The 24,503-nt window shown below is 39.4% G+C and overlaps 1 protein-coding gene across 8 annotated transcripts in view; it reads right to left on the bottom strand.

Annotated features, from left to right (window-relative positions):
* MAPKAP1 (MAPK associated protein 1) overlaps positions 1–24,503 on the bottom strand; it is a 244,850-nt gene that overhangs the window by 133,211 nt on the left and 87,136 nt on the right. For all 8 annotated transcript variants that reach the window (XM_081237382.1, XM_081237387.1, XM_081237381.1 and 5 more), the window contains one exon: positions 8–180. In XM_081237382.1, the coding sequence (XP_081093508.1) occupies positions 8–180 (173 nt within the window). The remainder of the gene's footprint in view (positions 1–7; positions 181–24,503) is intronic.

Raw genomic sequence — 24,503 nt, 5'->3', positions numbered from 1 at the left:
GGATTACTTGAGCTTCGGCTCCCGTCCTTCGCTTGTATACTGCCAACAGATGAGCCCGATCAGATCCTGTACCCTGGCGCTGGCCATTGTCACCACGGTCATTGGCAGCAGTCTGTCCTGGCTTGAGTGCAGGGGGAGGTAGACATCGATCTTCTTGGTTGCTGTTGTGCCTACATGACCCTGTGGACAGAGCACATGCATGAGGGTAAAGCACACAGTTCCGGTCATGCAGACCCTACTGAGCTACAACGACTGCCCTCCAGGGCCTGTGTTCTCATCCTTTTTGCACATACCAGCGTATGAGCCTGGGGTGGTCCCAAAGTGGAAACATTGTCTAGTTTTAAGGGTTTTTTTTCTTCTTCTTTAATTTTAATTTTCTAATGTTCTAATGGATCCAGCTCTGCCAGCAGTAAGGTAAATGAGCACTGCAACTAAAATAAACAAATCAGAGTGGTGAGCAGACCTAATGTTTGGTGTCAGGAGATTTGCTTTGTTACTTATTCAGTGTGACATTGGAAAAGTCATCGTCAGACCTTGGCATAAGCTGCCCTCCCTGAAAACTGCCATATCACTCCTTGAGACCTTGGGATAAGCTGCCATATTCTCCGAGGAAGCATTTAGCAGTACTGGAACCAGGGGCTTGCCTTCTCAGAGACGACGGGGGGCTAATTCCATTATGCAGTACCTCTGTTACTTCACTCATCTGAACTGAAGTTCAAGGGTCTCTGGTCTTATTACTGCCCTAATCACCATACTCACACTGATCTGCATGTCCCTAATCCCTCCCACACACCTCTCTCTCCTCCCTCCCAAACCCTCCACTCCCCTCTGGAACTCCTGCACTAATCAGCAAACTTCCATACATCGTTACTTTTTTTTTTTTTTTTTTTTTTGGTACGGGGGCCTCTCACTGTTGTGGCCTCTCCCGTTGTGGAGCACAGGCTCCGGACGCGCAGGCTCAGTGGCCATGGCTCACGGGCCCAGCCGCTCCGCAGCATGTGGGACCTTCCCGGACCGGGGCACGAACCTGTGTCCCCTGCATCGGCAGGCGGACTCTCAACCACCACGCCACCAGGGAAGCCCCATCATTACTTCTTTTTAAAAGACATTCCCTCCACCTTTTTGCTTTAATTGAAACCTGTTGATCATGAGGATACTACTTCCTCTGCTGTCCAGAAGACTGTTTTGCTTTGTTCTTTTTAACCCCCAAATCCTTAAGGCCAGGAGGTGGAGTAGTTATTCTTGTTCCTGCTCTTTCCAAACTATTAATTCTCCTTTCTTACAAAAAACCCTGTTCCTTTGAGACCCAAGCCATCCAACTACATCATCCTCCCCCTCTCCTTTTCTGTTACCCACCAGCCTTCCTTTGGTCATTCTCCTCCCTCACTGAAGGCCTGAGCTCTTGGCTCATAGTCTTTCCCACCCCAATTCCTGTCACCATTCTTGGCAATTTCATCTAAAAGAACAATCTGTCCAACACGCAAGTGTCTCAATCCCTTGACCACATCATCCCCAGTGCCTCTTCATCCACCACCTCAAATCACTTATTGTGGTGGGTACACCAGAGATCTGCACTAACTCCAAAATCTCAAGTTAGAACATCCACTCACTAAATACACTTTTTTTTATAATTTTATTTTTGTTTATTTATTTTTAAATTTTGGCCGCACCATGCGGCTTGCAGGATCTCAGTTCCCGGACCAGGGATTGAACCCGGGCCATGGCAGTGAAAGCGCCGAATCCTAACCACTAGACCACAGGGTTAAAACCTGAACACACTTCAATATACCTCTACTTCATCTGTTCAAGTAGTCCCTCAAATTCTCCAACCTATCATCTGTTGAACCACCACCTTTTAATTATCGTTCAGTCACCCTTATTTCCCAATGCCACCCTCCAGATTACATGAGCCATTATAATCGTTCCTTTGCAAATAGTTTTAATACTCTCTTCCTCCACTGGACACAATTCACAGAACCCCAATCTTATATGAACCCAACCCTCTGCACTGCCTAGCTAAACATCACCGGAGAAAAATCATGTAACTGTACAGATTGATTTTACTTTAAATTCATGATGATAAACCTCAAACAGACACTCAACACTGTATAGCAAGCCTATTATATCTCCTGATCCAACCTGCACCCCACCTGAGATCACTAATACATACTTTTGCTTCTCTCCTCAAACTTCCCATGAACCTCACCTCTTGACCTTCAGCTCCTGTCCTTCCCTCGTGTATTGCCAACAGATGTAAATACTGTGGACCCTTGAACAACACAGGTTTGAACTGCAAGGGTCCACTTACACGTGAATTTTTTTCACTTGATATGGGCTACAGTACTATAGGTTCCACAGTTTGTTGAATCTGTGGATACCAAGCTGCAGCATCAAATTTGATCATGTTACACTCCTGTTGAAATTCCTTCAGTGAGTGGCTCCTATGATACTTTGAATAAAATCCAAATTCCATGCAGTGTGCAACAAAGCGCTGCGTGATCTGACCCCTGCCTAGCCCTCCAACATCATCTACTGCCACTCTCCCCCCACACCCCAACGCCGCGCTTCAGCTACATCAGCCTTCTAGAAGTGCCCTGAATGTGTGTACCTTGCCTGCTTCTTCCCCTTTTAAGGCCATAGCAAGTGCTATTCGCGTATCTAGAAGGCACTTTCTCATGATTTTTGCATCCTCTATTATGTGGCCTCGGGCAGGTTACTTAACTCTCTGTTCTTCCATGTCCTCATACATAAAATGATAATAATAGGACATGCTATCTATCAGAGGACTGACTCTTGTGAGGATTATTATCATTGTTATTGTTATTCAAGGCTCAGCTCATATGACCCCTCCTCAGAGAAACGTCCACTGATAATCCTACAGAAAGAAGACCCTTCCACAGTTATCCTCTCACACATATCCTGCTCATTTCCTTCATAGCACTTAACACTTTGATATTATATATTTATTTATGTACATCTTCAGTGTATGCCTTCCCCACTAGCCTCTGAGCTTCCATGAGGGGAACCATAATAACGCCTGCTTTGTTTACTGCTCTGTACACAATGGCTAGCACTGTGCCTTGCACACAGAAGACTCTCCAAAAAAAATCTGTTGAACTACAGAATGAATGCATGAATGAGTCAAATGCCTACTGGGACACATGGTAGGAACTCAATAAATGATAGTTTCTTCCACCCATCTCACTTGCCCTTTTCTATGGGTCTGTTTCCTGATAGCAGATGGAGATGGAGGGACTTGAGCAATCAAGTGGTTCCTTCTTTAACACTCTATACAGAATTCTATCGATCTAAGGTGGGAAAAAAATCAGAACTAGGGTAAGGAAATACATAAAATCAGTTTAGAAAACATTTTTAGAGAGATTCCACTTCTCAAATAACCCAGCATCTAATATTAGATCCACTGGGGTTTTTTTTTTTTTTACTGAGTCTTCTATGTTATAAAGCAAATAATAAAAAAGTAATTCTCCCACATAATGCTCTCTCCCTATCCCTCTCATGCATACACATGCGTGCGCGCGCGCGCACACACACACACACACACACACACACGAGCGTGCGCGTATTTTTCAGCTTGGAAGTAGTAACTCCAAGGACTAGCAAAGATGTCTCTAAATAGCAAGTGTTTTGATCCTGTCAGGCAGTCAAAAGGTTAAAATTAAAACAGTGGCAATCTTTCTGGAGTGGGTTTATAGCCCTCTTACCACTCTCTTCTCAACCTCATTTTCAAAACCCCTAATTGCTGTCACTGCTCTCTCTTCTTATTTCTGTTTATTCCTCCTCCTTCTTCTGAAGAACTGGAGCTGAGGGGCTATAGGAATCACAATATCTAAAGATACAAAGATTCAATGAAATGACAAATGTGAATGTACTCTGCAAACTATAAAGTGCTTTAGAAATGCAGCACAGTACACTAGAAAGGACCGAAGTTTTATAATCAGACCCATTTCTATTACTCAAGTCTATTACAAGGTCACATGAGGCCAAAGATGGATGCTATAGGAGCCCTAATAATAATACCTATTATTATAACAAAAGCTAGCATTTATTTAGAGCTAAATAAACTCTGCTAAATGTTTGCCTAAGTTATCTCATTTAATTTTCACAATCACTATAAGAGGGAGGGTTCTATCATTACCCTCATAATATAAATGATAAAACTAACGCTTATAAGACTACAGTCATCTGCTCAAGATCTCATAACCAAAGTGAAGAGCCAGGACTCAAAGCCATGTCTGTCTGACTCAAAGGCCTCTACTTTAAACATCAACACCTTCTTTCACTAAAGTTATCCTAAATATAATCAATTCCCACTCTCCAAGGCTTGAAAATCATCTCCCCCTCCTTCTCACAAACATGCCAACAGCACTGCCTAAAGCAGTCTCCTACAGAAGGAGCACTCTGAGGGGCTGCCCAAGGAGAACCGGTAGGGATTGAGACTCCAGAGATCATTGCCACTGTCAGCTGACTGCAGGGAAGTCACCACTGTTTAGGAAATGAAAGCAGATAGTTATATGGTATTCCTACGCATCCCTTTACCCTCTTCATTTCATAGTGAAATAGCAAGTGTGGGGAAAACTATGAGAATAAATATGGCAGATACTTATTAAATGAATGATGCACTTTATCTTTTTAATCTTCTAATTCCATCTTGAGGCACTGATGATGGGGGAAAAGTGCCTTGCACGAACCTTGAAATTATATATTTTTTAATAAGGAGCCTCTTCTGAAAAAACTCAAGGTGGTGGCAGTTAGCTCTATCTAATAGTCCCTGTGTTGCAATATTTAGAGAGAATCATCTAAAACATAAAACAATCCAACAATATAATAGAAAGTAATTAACTTATTAAAAAAAAAGTGACCAAAGAATAAAAGTATTCATCACACATCAAGGCAAGCAATATTCCAAAGAGTAACATCTAACTATTAAAAAGCAACTAGCAATAAACAAAGATCATATACAGTTTCACTGCATGGCAATTTATGTGTTCCACAGAATTGGGGAAATGGAGGCATAATTAGAGCACAAGGAAAGGGTCACCACAGAGACAGGGAAAACTGGTTTAGCTCCATCTTTCCCAGTCACTCATGCATTCAACAAACACCCACTGAAACACCATATTGAGCTCTGAAGACAAAGTTAAGTAAGACAAAACGCAGACCTTCATCAAATTCATGGTCTGTTGAAGGTCTATACTGTACATTGTGATCAAAGCTTTAAGAGGGAAAGTACAGGCTATTACGAGAGCTCAGAAACAACCCAGACTAAAGGGGGTTGGAAAAGGCCTCCCAGATAACAAAATAAAAAATAAAAAACTTACCCTTCCATCCAATAGAACCACTAACCCAAGGAAAAGACACTTACTGTACTTAAACACCTTCTATACCAATATACAAAAAAGTGAATATGAGTTCTCCCTGAGACAAAGGATTATGAGCGTTTAATTTTAATTTTCTGCTTTATATTTTTCTGTACTTTCTATACTAAGCATGTTATTACTTTTATAATTAGAAACAAAATAGTAAATATTATAATTAAATGACAAAAAAGGAGATAAAAAGAACTACTACACAGAGCTTAAGAGTTTTAGGTAAGAGAAAGAGAGGATCAACTTTGAAAATGTAGCCTATGTTAAGGCATCCAGCAGAATTTACTAAGGACACATTATGTGCCAGTTGCTGTGACAGGCTGTTGGAAAAAATAATTCAGACACCTTTCAATGGCAAGTTAAGTAATATTTACCAAAGAAAAAATGAAAAGTAATAAACCCATATTGAGCTAATTTGGCGTTGAACAACTCTCTCCAGAGCAGCCCCTAAATCAGCAAATGGCCCTAATTCAGGTTTTAGAACAAAAAGAAAAGTATTCCTGAAGCAAAACTATTCCTCAACACAACTGCAACTGATAAAGACCAACTAGACTCCAGAGTTCATATCACACGGCCTGTCCATGACTTGATGGCCTAGCAAATGCAGCCAAAATCTCAAACTCAACATGTCCAAGACCTGTCTCCTCCTTCAGCTTGTCTCTCATTCTGTATTTGATCTCAGTTAAGGCTTTCACCACCTACTCTGTCACTCAAGCTAAGAACCTTAACTCTTTTTTCTGTCTCATCTTTCAAATGTCTCTGAAATCTCTCTCAAATCTTCCTCCTCAATGCCACTGCCCTAGTTCAAGCTTCATCATCTCTCAGCAAGACTACTGCAGCAGTCTCCCAACTATCTCCGTCTCTAAATCTCTCCTCTCTCCAAATCTTAATTTCCTTACTGCTATCAAAGCGATTTTTCTCTAATCACTGAACATGCCTATCACTCAGAAATACATGATGGCTCTCCCCAGTGTTAGCATTCCAGCTCTTTAGCATGGCAATTAATACCCTTTGCAATCTGGTCCCAATGTATCATTAATGAAGTATATTGAAGAGAGGTTAAGAGCACAGGTTTGGGGTCAGCCAGATCCAGGTTTGAATCCAGACTCTGCCACTTCCTTAGCTGCTAGACCTGAGACGTTGGGCAGGTAACTGTACTTCTCAGAACCTCCATTCCCTTACTTAGAAAAGCAGATAAAATGTATACAAAATGCCTGACACATAGCCGCTAATCAAGAAGTGTACCTCTTCTTCTGTCCTTCAATTCAAATGTCTCCTTTTCCTAGAAGGTGGAAGTCGAAATTAATTTCCTCTTCTCTGCCCCCTAGCAATCTGACTTGCATAGCCTTATGGCTTCATTTTTCTCTACCTACCATTACAACCTGCTTCCCCACCCTCTCATGTAACTGTAAAGGGAAAAACTGTACCTCAGCCATTTTGTATTCTCCAAGGGCAAAGGATATAGCAGGGGCGTGGTGTTAGCTTACTGAACTGAAAGAAGTCCTCAGACTGTCTCTCAAAATGGACCCACCACCCCCAGCACTTCTGTCGTATCCCAGGTAAACTGGCTATACCTCTTCTGCTTCCCAGGCCATTCTCCAGGAGCCCTCTTTCTCCTCTAAAATATCCCCAGCACCTAACATAGGGCTGACATATAGTAGTTACTTACACACATCAATGGAATGAATGATTAATATTCTCTTAACACACGATTTTTAAACACTTGCATTACATTATAGCATATAGAGGTACTGTCAACCGGTTCCCCTATTATTAAATGGATGTTGTTTCTAATACTTCACTATTGTGAATTATATTCTCAGAAACATTCTCGTATATAAATGTTTGTACACATAGTCTAAGGAGTAGATTACTAGGCCAAAGAGTATCAATGCTTTGTGGCTTGTGATATATACTGCAAAAGCTCACTTTTTAAAAAAGTGTCTCTAAGCCAATCATGAAATATCAGTACTATGAACTATAAGTCACCCAATTAATAATTAGTTCATAAAATGTAAAGATAATAAATTTTAAATAACTTCTATATATGGAATATGAATGGGTACAGAAATGAAATACATAGAATTTCAACATGATGAATTAAAACATCACATCTGTGGGCTTCCCTGGTGGCGCAGTGGTTGAGAGTCCGCCTGCTGATGCAGGGGACACGGGTTCGTGCCCCAGTCCGGGAGGATCCCACATGTCGCGGAGTGGCTGGGCCCGTGAGCCATGGCCGCTGAGGCTGCGCGTCCAGAGCCTGTGCTCCGCAACGGGAGAGGCCACAACAGTGAGAGGCCCGCATACCGCAAAAATAAATAAATAAATAAATAAATAAAACATCACATCTGTTCCAGATTTTTTCCCCATCTGATCCCATTAATTAAAATAATATACATTTTGCTGCCTATCATAAAGTTAATTTCAAAATTATGTACCTGCTAGTTTCCAAAATAGGGGAAGCAGGAAGAACAATAGATGGCATTCAGTTCAAAATCATCTTGAATTAAGAAACATCCATATCAAGTGAGTTAGCTGAATTAAGTCTTAAGGACAGAAGGTTCAGTTAACAGCACTACTTAATACTTAACATCAAGGTTTGTCAGTAATAAATTGAATATCAGATCTCAAAACTGTTGCTAAGTGTTCAATTTCTCTGTCAAGGGAAAGGAAGAGAGTAAGGATAGACAGCTTGGCTTCTGCAATTAAAGAGACAAAAAGCAGGCAACATTATTCCATTAGTTACAACTGCACGAGCAGATCATTATATGTAATTTTAAGGTAGAAATAAATATATCAGTGTATCCCGACAATATAATGATGCAAATTGATGAAAGGGTTATTTGTAGCCTTCAAAACTTAAAACTCTCTTAAAGGAATGGCTGCAGTTCCATTCCACCAGTACCTTCTTCCCTCAACAAGGACCAAAGAATGCTACAGTCTACCAATGGCCTAGTCTTTAATAACATGATACCCAGACTTGGTACAGGGGTCTCAGATTATCACTACTCTGATGATGATTTAGGGACTTCATTTAAACAGAGTAAGGATTTTAAACAAAATCAAGCCTAATTCTGGTCTAAGCCAGGTTTAATTGACCATGGCTACATGAAGAGGAAACAAAAACCCCAAACCCCATACTGAAGCATTCTGCTCTCAATAAGTGCTGGCTTTATGAGCTCAGGCAAAGAACTCACTTTTGTACATTCAAAATGGTGGCACAGAACTTATGAATAGATTTTTTATAAAATTCTATGACAAATCCATTCAAAACTAGGGGCTTGGCTTTGTAGTGCTATCTTAACCCTCAATAAATCAGGACTGCTTAAAGCCTATTAAATTATCATTTCCCTGATCTGGCACCTGTAGTCAAGTTAATTTGTCAAAAACATTCCTACAGTTTGTCACTGGACACTGTATTTTCTGACAAGTTAAGTTTAAGATAAAATTGACAAAATCTCATTAATTTTCTCTGAATCACCAACTTTGGTTCCATTAAGCTTTTATTATTAAGAACATCAACTGTCACTCTTTCTTTAACAAGGTCAAGTTCTAGCCTGGGTACCTCCAGGATCCTTATTCTATTAATAGGGACAAGCGAGGCATTGCAGTGTGGTGGTTAAAAGCATAAGTTGTAGAGTCAGAAAGACCTGGGCTCAGTTCTCAGCAATGCCACTTACTGTGTGTCCTTGGACAATTTTATTTAACCTTTCTGGGTCACTATTTCCACACAGAAATAGTGTATTATAAAAGTACCTCTTCATGGATTTGTTGAAAGGATTCAATGAGACTACACATGTAAAGCACTTATCACTGTGCCTAGTCCACAGGAAATGCTGGCTGTTCATTAAGTTGCCTTTTTTCCCCTCTACTTTTACATTCATAGACTTAAAAAAAAAACTTTATTACCATTCATACTTTTAAAACTGCAGGGAATTTTAAGGGTCATCCCCTTCAAAACAGTTTCAGCAAATGGTTATCCTATGACGTCTCCTGAACACCTTCCACTGACGAGGTCCCTGCCACCCTCTGAAGTGGACTCTTGGCTTCAGTCTGCAGGGAAACAGTTTTGACGGCTAGAACTTTTGTTTTTCGTTGAGGGACACTTTCTCTGCAGATTTTCCTCACTGATCTTAGTTCTAGCCCTCAGAAACCTGGAACAAACTTACCTCCACTTCCACAGACACCCCTTCACATACATGAGGACCTCAAACAAAGTAGCTCAGTTCCTAAACACTGCGGTATGAGTCATGCTGTAACCCTTCTCAGCGTACAGCACAGTATAGAAAGTGTCATTTCCCTCGGCTTTTCCCAGGCTGATGATTTTCTTGAATTTTCTTTCTGTAACATCTGTGACAAATATAAATTTATAGTCCCGCACCTGAAACAAGAAAGGGGGCTGCTGCTCTCAAAGTAAAGAGCCTCCCCATTTAAAATAAACCCGCCATAGTTTGATGCCCTGTCTTTTCTCACTTTAAGAAGAAATGCCTAGAGCTACTGGTTTAAGCAATCTGTTATCAAGTGAAATTTGAGTAATAGCCTTGAATAATTATTTTTTTCAAGACATCGACTGAAAGACCAGCAATCATTCATGTTTAGATACAGGTAAGAAATTTTACAAAATGGGGGTGGGGCGAGAATGAAGGGAAAAAAAGAAAGCCTACCCATACTGTATCTGGAATAAAAACCATTTTCTCGAAGTCTTAAATTCAGAAAGCAGTCCTTGAAAAGGTCAGTTTTTACCCTGACATTTTATGATTATGTTTGCTAGGGACCTCTCTGCAGTCTATAGCACTGGTCTGGACCCAGCCCTTCCAGCCTTGAGCCGTGTAACTTTGGGCAAGCCCATAACCTCTCTGAAAGTCAATTTCCTCAGTCATGAAACACAGATAAGACTACCTCAATAGACTTACTGGACGTACGAAGCAAAAATAAAGCATGTTAAAATGCTCTGTGAACTGCAAATTGTCATACAATGTCAGCTATTACTGTTACTTATGCTGTTGCTCAGACCAGGCAGATCTTCAACAAAAAGTCCCTTCAAACAAGGTTGAGAAGCGGAGGCAATAAGGAAAGGATCTCTATTTCAGTCTTTAAGAGAGAGAAGAGCCATAGCGTTCTCTTCTCATTCAGCCTCAGGATGGTTACAGCTGTACCAGGAGGTGCTCTCACACAAGCACAAGCCAGTCATCTGAAAGCATAATGGGATGTAAAGTGTCCATTTTGAATTTTCATGGCCATTGTGGGATTCTTTAGATCATTAATGTTACACAGCACTTTGCATTTAATTATACAAACAATGGGTTCTATAATGATGAGAATATCAGGGAAAGGTAATTTGCATGAACTAAGCCCCATCACCTAGGGTAAGTTTAGGGACCTCTTCATTATTAAATCATTTATATAATAAAGTCAATATGCTTTAAAAGTAAAAATAGGTTTTTTAAAACCATAAAGAAGAGTTACATCTTTTAAACTCTATCAATGATCATAATACAATGAGTCTTTTTAAGATTTAATATCAACTTTTAAAATTAAAACTCAATGGGGAATGTATACTTGGCTCCATTACTAGATGATGTATCTTTAGAAAAGGTTACAGTATAGCCATTATCATCCTCCTAAATTATATGGAAAATCTGGTACAACCCTCCAAGTACCCCAAGGACAATTTAATTCCAGAGATAGTGAAGTATTTGGAGAATATAAAATTGTATAAATATTGAAGGAAGTAATTCAGGTGCATCGATCATATTCATTTCTTGCAGGGTTTCAATTGGTTAAATGTTTCAAAAGTTTTAAATGTCAATATACAATTTAAAAGTTATATTGTGTCCTTGATTTTGAAGTTTTTTAAAACCCACAAATTTATATACTGTAGTAGGTTCATGACTGTTTTGGCACTTTAAGACTCAATGTTTCTTAATGATATAATTCAAAAATTTCACTGAATCATAATTCAGTAAGTCATAAAAACCTCTTAAAATTAATCTTTCACGCATATCTAGCTTATCCAAAGTTAGAATTTAATTAGATGGCCTTGGCACAAATGGGCTTACTACTTTATTTGCTCAATCAGTGTATGTCTCTTCAGTAATTATAATGAATTCAAGTCCCTGATGCACCTCCTAGCAAACAATGTAAAAACATCAGACAAAATGGAAATAAATAGCTTTATATTTCTCCAATTACAACATTCACTTTCATCCTCAAAACGCACATGTGAAATAAGTGGAATAGGTGCTATTCTCAATAGGAAAAGGCCACACAAAGGACCTACACCCCTGGTGACAGAGAAAGATGCTTGTCTGCAGCAGAAAATACATGTTTTTTACATTATGAAAATGATACAACTGCAAAGAGCCAACTGAGAAAGTTTGCATTGAACCATTTGAAAGTACATACTGAAACATAAGTAGGAGCAAGAAAAAGAACTAGATTATTATTTATTGAGAACAACACTTCCTGTTGAGAAGACTCACTTCTAACTATATATAAAATTTACAATTGAGAAGAATCCAAGAAGTCTGACTCTCAGGCCTTTATCCCACGTCTCCCAGATACAATAAAAGGAATACTTCTTTGCTGTTGGGTACATAGAAGGGGCTCAATAAATCCTCACTCACCATGTTTCAGAGGTTAGAAACACAAGGGAACACCAGCTCCCTTAAGAGTAGGCAGAACCCTCCGCTTCTGTTCTCAAAAAGCAGTGGTCCAGGGCTTCCCTGGTGGCGCAGTGGTTGAGAGTCCGCCTGCCGATGCAGTGGACCCGGGTTCGTGCCCCGGTCCGGGAAGATCCCACATGCCACGGAGTGGCTGGGCCCGTGAGCCATGGCCGCTGAGCCTGCGCGTCCGGAGCCTGTGCTCCGCAATGGGAGAGGCCACAACAGTGACAGGCCCGCCTACCGCAAAAAAAAAAAAAAAAAAAAAAAAAAAAGCAGTGGTCCAGTACCAACTCATGGGCCCCAGAGAATCCTTACTCTTGGGTTAAGAGCCTCATCAGTAATTGTGAGGTGTATCTGTACTAAAAGTGGCTACCAAGGTGGTAGTACCCAAATGTGCTTTGATGATGACAAAGGAAGAAAAAAACAGTTTGGTCCTTGGAGAGACAGGCAAGCTGCCTATGACATCAACATGGCACAAGCTCCAACACAAGCAAAAGGTCTGATGAGACAAAGGCCCATCTCAGGTTGCAATTCTCTGCGGAAACAGGCAGCGCGAGGCCTGCTCGCTTGCAGGAACTGACAAATCACTCGGGTACCAGGGTCTCCCGGGTTTCTCCTCAGCCCTCTGGCATTATTTCCCTCCTGTTCGTCCTGAGTCTTAGTCAGTCCGATCTCCTCTGAGGTCCTAACTAAACCAGACACAGGGAGAATCGGGATTTTATCTTATTAAAATAGATACGGCTAATTTGTCTTTTCAAATTCATTTTAAATTAAATTGGATTTCCTCGGAAGGCTGCTAGGTCAGTTCCCCTGCTGCGAAATGCAGGACAAAGGTTAATTGCACGCCCTTAACCAGCTCTTCTACCCTCCTGGGCAGGCTCTGATAACCTGCCCCCGAGAGGTGGGAAGGCTTCAGTTTATTGGGCGATAATGTTGCCATTAGAGCCATTTACCATTATGCCAAGAAACATTTCATTTTTTTTTTTACCTAAATAACAAGATATGATAGCAATAACAAGAATGAAATGCAACAATGTTACCAATTGGTGGTTAGTTCTTCTAAAATGCAAAACCCAAAGAATAAGACCTAACCTTGCTTTCCTAAAAGGCCCCAATAGATGCAAAGGTACACACCCTCCTGGAGCAAACAGTTTTCTGGTTCCAGTGTAAAATTCCATTAACATTTTCACTTAATTTATCTCGTTTAAACTGTCTATGTTCATGAAAATTTAACCCAGCAATTCCCTGTTACACAAAGCATAACAGAGTATGAATATTTAAATACAATGTAAATAAAACACTTTATCAATTATATTTTTGTATTCTAAATTAGTGACTTCACTTAGCATGTCTGCCTTGCACAGCACCACACAATTTTTCAATTAAAGGTCCAGATGTTTCAAAGGCTCCAGTAGGCAACAGCAGTTATGAGAAATGCTTTATCTGCATTGTAATCATCACCACCACATCAGCTCCAGGCTGCATTAACATACTCATGTTTTATTCCTGCTCCCCTTCTAACAGAGCAGGTAATTATACAACACAGTGGAGAAACACAATCCTAAGGGCCGGACAATTTCCTTACAAGCATCCACCTGAGCAACACATTTTCTTAAAAGTTTGGGGTGACTGTTTAGCAGGAACTTATTCTGATCATGCAGAATAATTTCTTTAAATAAAAAGAGTGAATCACAGCCATACCAAGCTTAGTGTCAAATAGTATTAAAATGCAAGATGGCCTGCACATACACACATTTATGTATACTGAAAATCAACTAGAAGTTTGTATGTGTAAAAACCACTATCATCTGTTAGAATCTAAGCCATTTCTTCTCATTTTTAATGCCAGTGTCATCTCTTGAATGAGTCAACTCTATCTTTATTCTTAGTATTCAAAAATGACAATTCATCTCACCTGAGACTGACCAAGTAGAGCAATTATCCCTGTGCCCATTTGATTAAAATATATATATATGAGCAGAACAAAATGCAATTCTGACAGCTGAAACAAAAATATTATTTTTAATTAAATAAAGAGATTTAATTAAAGAGTTAATTAAATGACTCTCCCACCCAAAACTAGAAAACAATAACCTCTGTTATAAGAGATACTGTTATGCTTAGTAAACATAGTATAATTTAATGGGAAAATATAGTTCCTCATTGTTAAGAGAACCTGCAACAAAATTAACTTTAATTGTAATTTTAAAAATTATTCTATAAACATACTTGTATTTTGAAATATTCCAAATGGAGTTGTCCTAATGAAGATGCTATTCAAAAGATAAATGCCTTTACAAATATTAAAACCTCAGACAGGTCAAATCCTAGCAGGTTACACTTCAGCATCTGAAAGCAGACAGCTTCCGTTCCTTCCTGAAGGAACCTTAGGTGGAACATTTTTAATACATCACCATGTCACTTTTTAATGTGCCCCAATCTATTAACCACATGGCAAACTAACAGGGATTTTTAAAATATGAATTTTATGGCTTTGTGCTGGTGATTAATTAAATAAATAGCCACCGTTTCACAAATCATCCCTCTAATTAGTCTAAAACAGACACTTTGCATTCACTGGTGTTACTGCCATCTGAAGCTCACAGAAGGGCAGGAATGGTGCAGCATGGCCGTGTCTCTGCACTTTGGAGCCCACTGTCCCAGGCTCCACGGCTGGCATCCCACCCTGCCACTCAGGGGCAGAGGTGCCATCTTCACAGGTGCTGCAGTCAGCTGGAATTTGATTCCAGCTGCTCAGAAAAGATGTTCTCCTTAATTATTCTCCCTCACCCAAAAGGAAACAATGAAACGACAAAGGAATAAAGTGCAACCTCCAGCTGCAAAGAGAAGAGGTTTCACCAACACAGTTCATGGAGTGAGTGAGAAAGTTGGCTCCAGCTATCTAGTTTAGGAATAAGTAGGGTGAAAGCCTTAGAACTCAAACTCAAACATGTTAAGTCATTATCTTGAACTCAGATATTAAGCAATTACTTCCAAACCCTATTATTTAAAAGACTCCATTCAAAATCTGAAAAGGTCACTCTTTTTGAAACTAAAAAGAATTCAATCTAACTTGTTTTAGTAGTATATTTTAAAAGATGAGGGACTTCCCTGGTGGTCCAGTGGCTAAGGTTCTGCGCTCCCAATGCAGGGGGCCCAGGTTTGATCCCTGGTCAAGGAACTAGATCCCACATGCCACAACTAAGATCCGGTGCAGCCAAATAAATAAATACTAAAAAAAATAAAAGATGATAGTTCCTCTGAAAGCAAATTAAACTTGGAGGTAATTTTTAGTGTCAGGGGGGAGAAATCAAATGGGAATACCTAAGAATTCAATTTCCTTTAGGAAATACATTAAGCAGTTTCCTAGTCTTGGTATTTAAACTTCATTAGGTAGGAAGGAAAGAAGAAAGGGGGGGGGGAAGGGAGGGAAGAAAGGAAAAGAAAAAGAAAAAGAAAGGAAGGAAGGAAGGAAGAAAAAGGAAGGAAGGAAGGAAAAGAGAGAGGGAGGGAGGAAAAGGGGGAGAGGGAAAGGGAAGGCCTAAGGGGAAAGGAGTGGGAAAAGAAAGAAGGAAAAATTCAGTAGGGATAACACACCAAGGTATGCTACAGATTATTCTGTAGAAAGGCTATCCTCATTTCCCTTCTCTCTAAGAATAGGAGGAGGAAATGACGTGTTGCAGAAAAGATGAGGACCCTGAAGCAAGATAGACTTGTGCCCTCAGCTAAATCATATAATCCCACTTAGCCTCAGTTCCTTCCATCCTGTAAAGGGTTTTAGCCCCTATTCTCTATAATTATAGGGACACTGAGATACTACGGAATAAAGCAAGTAGCACATTCCCTGCACAGAACAGATGTTCAACAAATGATGGTGATGCTGATGGCAATGAGAAATGGGAGGAAGGCAGAGCCTGGGTGACTGCAGCCAACACTGCAGATGCTGTGTTTCAAATGTGAAAAAGAGGGACAAACGCCCAAATGTACATAACACAGAACATGATCTTCACTGCACTAAAGAAAACCCAAATCACTGGCAACTAAGAAGAGATGGTGTAGTTTCTCTAACTTTCATCTTTACTGGACACAGAGATAGGGCAAGGGTGTCTCTAAGACTGTTCAGATGGTAGAAATTAGAAAGAAAATGAATGAATTTTGCGTTCAGCAGACCTGGGTTTGAATTCTGGCTTAACTACTTACAAGTTGTGTAAACTCAGGCAAACCTGTTCACCTCCCTAAGCCTTCGTTTCCCCAACCCAAAATAGGGAAAATAATATATTCTTTGTAGGGAATCTGGGAAGAATGAATAAAATAGCATACTAGGCACTCTGGCATATATTAGACACTCAGGTAGTTTCTACTACATTAAGTTAGATCACATGAAACTCTGATACTCAATCATTTATGATCCACAAAAATTGCAGTTCCATATGGTTTTACCTAATATAGTGACTGAGACAATGAGTAGCATGAACTGGAAAAACAACAGAAAATTTTCAAAAACGGAATGACTTACACTATCAATATAGGAAGACGACCAAGATATAAAAGGTGTTTTTAAGACTGGCTCATGATTCCAACAATACAGCAGCTAACATGTATTAAACACTTACTATAGGTCAAATATTAGCCCATATATTTGACATCCATAATATTAGTTTATGTAATCCCAAAACAATTTAATGAGATAGAGTCAACTATTCTCCCCATTTTAGATGAAATGGGAGTTTGGAGAAATGAAGTAACTTGCCCAAGGTCACACAGCTGGTGAAGCTGGGAGCTTTCTAACTCCAGAGCCTGAGTTCTTACTCATCACTTACAATTGCATGGCCACACTGCAAAGCTACTTGTTTTGCTTTTAATAAAACTATATGGGTGGGCAAAGGGCTGAAATAAACATTTCTCCAAAGATATATACAAATGGCCAATAATCACATGAAAAGATGCTCAACATCACTAATCAGTAGGGAAATGCAAATCAAAACTACAACGAGGGGCTTCCCTGGTGGTGCAGTGGTTAAGAATCTGCATGCCAATGCAGGCGGCACAGGTTCAAGCCCTGGTCTGGGAAGATCCCACACGCCACGGAGCAACTAAGCCCATGCGCCACAACTACTGAGCCTGCGCTCTAGAGCCCGCGAGCCACAACTGCTGAAGCCTGCACGCCTAAAGCCGGTGCTCCTCAACAAGAGAAGCCACCGCAATGAGAAGCCCGTGCACTGCAATGAAGAGTACACCTCCGCTCGCCACAGCTAGAGAAAGCCCACGGCAGCAACGAAGACACAACACAGCCAAAAATAAAAATAAATAAATTTATATATTAAAAAAAACTACAACGAGATACCACCTCACATCCATCAGAATGGCTACTATCAAAAAAACAGAAAACAGCAAGTGTTGGCAAGGATGTGGAGAAACTGGTAAACTTGTGCACTGTTGGTGGAAATGTAAAATGGTACAGCCACTGTGGAAAACAGTATAGAAGCTCTTCAAAAAATTAAAAATTAGAATTACCAAATGTTCCAGCAATTCCTCTTCTGGGTATATATGCAAAAGAATGGAAAGCAGGGTCTGGAAGAAATATTTGTACACTCATGTTATAGCAGCATTATTTACAATAGGCTAATAATGGAAGCAATCCAAGCGTCCACTGACAGATGAATGGAAAAGCAAAATGTGGTATACAGCTACAATGGGATGTTATTAAGCTTTAAAAAATAAGGGAGGGACTTGCCTGGTGGTGCAGTGGTTAAGAATCCACCTGCCAATGTAGGGGACACGGGTTTGATCCCTGGTCAAGGAAGATCCCACATGCCGTGGAGCAACTAAGACCATGCGTCAGAACTACTGAGCCTGCATTCTAGAGCCCGCGAGCCACAACTATTGAAGCCCATGCTCCTAGAGCCCGAGCTCCACAACAAGAGAAGCCACCAGGTGAGGAGCCTGCGCACCACAACGAAGAGTAGCACACGCTCAACGCAACTAGAAAAAGCCTGCGCGCAAGCCCGCGCGCAGCAACAAAGACCCAACGCAGCCATCCATCCATCCATCCATCCATCCATCCATCCATACATACATACATACATAAAATAAGGGAATCCTGCAGTATGCTACAACATGGATGAACCTTGAGGATATTTATGCTAAGTGAAATAAGTCAGACACAAAAAGACAAATACTGTATGATTCCACTTACATGAGATACTTAGAGTAGTTGAATTCATGGAGACAGAAAGTAGAATGGTGGTTGCCAGGGACTGGAGAGAGGGAAGAATGCCAAGTCGGTGTTTAATGGGTATGAAGTTTCAGTTTTACAAGATGAAAAGAGTTACAGAGACACACTGTAGTGATGATTATATAACGTTACGAAGGAATTTAATACCACTGAACTGCGCACTTAAAAATGGTTAGGCTGGTTAAAAAACAAACAAACACTGTACTGGGCAAGAAGCAAATAATTTACAAATCATTTTCTGGGCCTTCCAAAGGATGGACATGCCAGTGGCAAGCAAGCACCAGTAGTGAGAGTATTTCACACCAGCACCTACAGTGACTGGGATGACGATGCATTCAAAAGTCCCACTGCAACCATGGCATCCTAGGATACTTCTTCTCCCATGTCATAGTGTTATTTAAAATGGAAAGAAAAAAAAAAAAGTCAGACATGCTTGGAAGTTTCAAGGAAAATTCCTGAAGTTGTAATCAAATAGCTGCTGTGTTCCCATTATGTTATAGTCAAGCCATTTTGCTATGTGACAAAGGCAGCAAAGCTTTTTATTTATTTGTTTGTTCATTTACCTATTTATGTATATCTCTCATACTTCCTGAATCCTTTCATGTAAACAGTGAACAAGTCATCACAGAAAGGGAAATGGCACTGACAGTGGAGGCTATGAATCCATTCCCTTCAAGTCAAGAAAATCCCCAAACACCATGCTTTCAAAGCCAGGACTGTAAAAACAATCACACTTGCATTTAAGCTTCTTGGAGCCGCCTCTGTGGCACCAAAACCCACCAAAGATAAAGAAGATGTTTGTGCTAAGTTGGGAAAGTGGAGACATCAGCATTTCCGCCTTCAAACCATTATTTCTGCTCTCCAGACAGCACCTGATAAAGCATCTGGAGTGCTGTCTTCTGTGCAGCCACTGCTCTTCCAACGCCTGTGCTCAGGGGTTTCCCTGGGGTTTCCTTTTGGACAACTGCAGCAGAGACTCTGAGAGGAACCTAAAGGAGCTGCCTTAACCTTCCCGTAAACTGGTATTTCCATAGAGGATTAAGACAAACGTTTCAAATAAGCCAATTTCCTTTACTAAAAAACCAGAGTGACAACAGTAGTACCAAGAGAAATATATAAAGACAAGGAATGAATAAGACACACCTTTCTTGTCTTTGGGCATGCAAAAATATAGAGCAAAAGGTTAGATGGAAGTGAGCTACACAATTCCCTCCTATTTCTGATGTTCCACAGTGGGGCCCAATGAAAAAGTTATACAAGAATTAGATTGAGTCATACCGAGGGGAAGAGGAAAGAAGTCTAAAAGCTACTATCTACTATATGTTGATGCTGCATGGTATATATATTTCTGTATTTCTGTTGATTATAAATTTTTCTATTCAGAAGAATGCAACTGTATTTCTTTTCTAATAAGGTACTTGCAGAACTCTGGGGATACCAAATGGTTACTTGCTGAACTGGTGAGAATGAAAATCCCTAACTACCCTTGAGATTCCTGTAGAAGAGAACAAGCTTCCTTCTCCTAAAGTACCCTAGGCAACTCCACTGGGCCACAGGAAGTAAGAGCTCCCTCTGACCCAAAGGTGTAGGGATGTACAACTAACTGAACAGAACACGAAAAAAAAAGCCAGCATAGAGAACATCCTTAAGAAATCCTGCTCTTGGAAAACTGAGGGAAGCCAGAGGGTCTCCTTGGATTTGGTCACCTGTCAAGCTTACTGCTTTCCTCCTCATCTTCTAACCTTGTAGTACCTTTCTTGTTTTTCCCTTTATGGTTGTCTCTCCCACGTACCCATATTCCATTTTACACTATTACATGGGTAATGTGAGATGTTTCACATTTAACACTCTGTATTAGCACGGTGAACACTTCTGGAAAGAGAGTAACAAAAATTAAAAAGTGCTAACATTTACTCGGGCACTAGGTTGAGCCCTCTATGTATCTCTCTTGATCTTCAAAACTGCCATCACTCCATTTTACAGATAAATAAACTCCTAGGAAGTTAAAGAAATTGTTAAACGTCACACAGCTAGTGAGAGAACTCAGGTAGAAACCCAGGTCTGACTGACTCAAAAGATCACCATCTTGGGGCTTCCCTGGTGGCGCAGTGGTTGAGAGTCCGCCTGCCAATGCGGGGGACACGGGTTCATGCCCCGGTCCAGGAGGATCCCACATGCCACGGAGCGGCTGGGCCCATGAGCCATGGCCGCTGAGCCTGTGCGTCCGGAGCCTGTACTGCGCAACGGGAGAGGCCACAACAGTGAGAGGCCTGTGTACCGCAAAAAAAATAAAAATAAAAATAAAATAAAAATTAAAAAAGTGAATTCTAGATAGATTATTTAAATATGAAAACTTTAAATACAACATAGGAAAACATCTTTATGATCTTGGGGTAGGGAAGGATTTCTTAAACAAGACACATAAAGTATAAATAATGAAGTATAAGACTTATAAATTCAATATTAAAAATAAGAATTTCTGCTCATCAAAAAACACCATAAAGATAAAGAAGACAAGCCACAATCGGGAGAACATATTTGCAACAGAATGGTTAGTGTCCAAATACATTAAAATGATTACTATCCAAAATACATTTTAAAATATTCCTTCAAATCAGTAAGACATGATAAACAAAAATGGACAAAAGATTTGAAAAAGTACTTCACAGACCAGCAAACATAATCAATACACACAAAAGATGGTCAATCTCAATTATAACCTGAGAAATACAAACTCAAATCACAAGATGATTTCACATCTACAAGATGAAAACATTAAGTCTGATGGGATAAATGGGACACTTACATATTGCTGGAGGGAGTGTAAATGGGAATAACCACTTTGGAAAACAATTCGGTATTATCTATTAAGGTTGAAGCTGCACACATATGCTGTGACCCTTTAATTCCACATCTGCATGTATTCTGCAACAGGAATTTTCAAACCATGGTCCTGAGGGTTGGGAAATCAATTTAGCCATTTTTGACCAGCATTTTTTTTAATGAAATAGAATAGATTAGAATAAAATATATCAGAGTGCATTTACACTTGGTTCTGGTCAGTATTTTTTCACAAAAATTTTGTTTCGATGTATTATATATATGTGCACATGTACTTAATGTATGTGTGTACTGGGTCAGGATCTAAAATGTATTCTCTCTTATTATATGTGATTCATGGTAAAAAATGTTTTTAAGCCTCTGCTTTTGGGGTAATTCTTGCACATGTAAAATATTTATAAACAGTATTGTTTGTAATAGCAAGAACTGTAAACAACCCAAATGTTCATCAACAATCAAACAGATAAATAAACTGCAGTATACACATGTACAATGAATTAACTATACAGCTACAGGTATCAACATGGGTGAATCTCAGGGACATAATGTTGAGAGAAAAAAGTTACCGAAAAATACTTAAAGCGTAATTAAGTATTTATTATAAATATAAACATTTATAATATTTAATTATATATAAATATATGTAAGTATGTATAAATATAAATACATTTATATAAAGTTCAAAACTATATTGTTTAGGGATACAAATACATGGGACAAAGCTATAAAGAGAAGCAAGGGAATTAAAGACACCTTCTATGAGTGGGAAGAGAGCAAGGAAGATACAGAGGGGACTTCAGAAGTAAAAGTAATGTTCTTACTCCCAAACTGGGTGGTACATGAGTGATTATTGTACAACTTTATACCTTGCCTGTACCTTTAAAAAACTTTTCTGTATCTACTCAATTAATTTTTAAAAATTTAAGACATATTTACAAGTGAATCCATTTCTCTACTTCACAGATGAATGAGGAGCCTCACAATCTTTTCAGCTTATATGGAGAAGAAAAGAACCCAGTTATTCCCAAGCAACCAACAAGTTCCTTTAAGGACACAGGGAGGGAGGTATGGAGGGAAGAAAAGAGAAATGCACTATGTGCTAGAACACTCTTAATTTTTCTTCATAATCTTTCCTCCTTCAAATTCTTCTGGTCCCCTATAGTTTACCAAAAACAAAAAACAAACAAACAAAAACAGAACCCTCTTAAAGCAAAAGTTTTAATGCTAGAGACAACTCATTATAGGACTACTATGAATCAAGAAACAGGAAGTTAGTTAGCAGGAAAATAAAAATCAAAAATTCCTGCTAAGAAGCTCTGGAAAACCTTAAACTGCTTTCAGTTGCTAATTCTTTTTTTTTTTTTTAGTGTATTTATTTATTTTTATTTTTGGCTGCGTTGGGTCTTCATTGCTGTGCGTGGGCTTTCTCTAATTGCCGTGAGTGGGGGCTACTCTTCGTTGTGGTGCGTGGGCTTCTCATTGCAGTGGCTTCTCTTGTTGCGGAGCACGGGCTTTAGGTGCGTGGGCTTCAGTAGTTGTGGCAGGCGGGTTCAGTAGTTGTGGCTCGCAGGCTCTAGAGCACAGGATCAGTAGTTGTGGCGCAAGGGCTTAGTTGCTCCATGGCATGTGGGATCTTCCCGGACCAGGGCTCGAACCCGTGTCCCCTGAATTGGCAGGTGGATTCTTAACCACTGCACCACCAGTTGCTAATTCTAATGCTGGTCTATATTTAATAAAATGCACGGTTATCACTTGTAGAACACAAAGACATAATCTTATAGTATATTGTCAAGTGCTAATTCTTCTCCAGAGTGAAAGAAAAAAGAATGCCAAGTGATTTCTAAGGGAAAAAAGACCCATAGTTACTCAAAATACACATCTCAAATGATTATCTTTTCAACAATGGCAAAAACTAAACAAAAACCCCACCCTATTTTAATACAGGCTGTTACAAGCATTGCAGGAAAGGATCATAGACTACAAAGACATTTTCAACTCCCCCTCCCTTTTTTCACTCATCAAATTTTTTCTTAATATTTTCTGCTTGACATAATCACTGGCTAGCTACATTTTAGATATTTATGGCTTGTAATTTAAAGAGAGAATTAACATTTACTTAATGCCAACTTTTAGCTTAATGCCAAGTACTGTGGTAGTGGTTATAGTGATAAAGATAACAACACTAGAAAAGAGAAAGTGGTCAGAGATACAAAAATGGAAATGAAAGAGGTAAAAATAAATCACTATATTATTCTGTATTAATAATACTCTTGTACTTGGAAATCCCATAAGAACTAATGAAAAACTACCATAAACAGAGAATTTGGTAATGTAAAGGAATACAAAATTAACACAGAAATCAGCAGGCTTCGCACACATAATAAAAATGTAACAGAAAGTAAGACCCCATTTACAACAGCAATAACTGCAAATATCTAGGAATAAACTTAAGAATTATGCAAGAATATGAAAAATACTTCCCCAAACAAATGAATTCAAAATCCAGAAGCTATAAAGGAAAAAAATTGCAAATTTCACTATATTAAAAAAAGTATATCTAGCCCAAAAAAATCCACAAAATCAAAAGATACACAATAAACTGGACTAATCTCCCTAACATATAAAGAACTCCTAGCAAATAAGAAAAAGATCAAGAATCCAATACATCTGGGAAATTCACAAAACTGCCAAGGTTCTTAAACAAATGAAAAGCTCAACCTCGCTCATAAGAGAAATGCAAATTAAAATGACACAGATTCACTTTTCACCTATTAGACTGGCAAAAATCCAAACATTTGATAAATTCTGTGGTGAAGCTGCGAGCAAACAGGCACTCTCACATATTACTGGTAGCAGTGTAATTGGCACAATCCCTATGCAGGGCAATTTGGCAATACTTACAAAAATCACAAATGCATATTCCCTTTGACCCAGCAATTCTGCTTCCTGGAATTTATCCTACATATATAATTGCACACTTTTAAATGCCATATGTACAAGATTATTCACTGCTGCATTGTTTCTAACAGCAAAATATTAGAAACAACTCAAGTCTCCATCAACAGGGAACTGGCTAAATAAACTATAATATTTCCAAACAGTGGAATACTATGCAGCAACAGGAAGGAATGAGAAATTCTCAGGGCACTAATACAGACAGATTTCCAAGTTATACTGTTAAGTAAAAAAAAAGGAAGCTCTGGAACAGTGTTAGTAGTATGTTATATTTTGTGTAAAAGGTGAAAGAATAAGAATATAAATTCATATTTGTATATGTACACTCTGGAAGATCTACAACAAACTAGCAAAATGGGTATGGGTAGGCACTAGATGAATGGAGGACAGGAAGGAGAGAGACTTTTCACTGTGTAATAT

The sequence above is a fragment of the Mesoplodon bidens genome (assembly GCF_964165515.1).
Source record: "Mesoplodon bidens genome assembly, chromosome: 6".
NCBI lineage: Eukaryota > Metazoa > Chordata > Mammalia > Artiodactyla > Ziphiidae > Mesoplodon > Mesoplodon bidens.
Note: the sequence above shows the minus strand (reverse complement) of the source record. Positions and strands in the feature narration are given on the sequence as shown.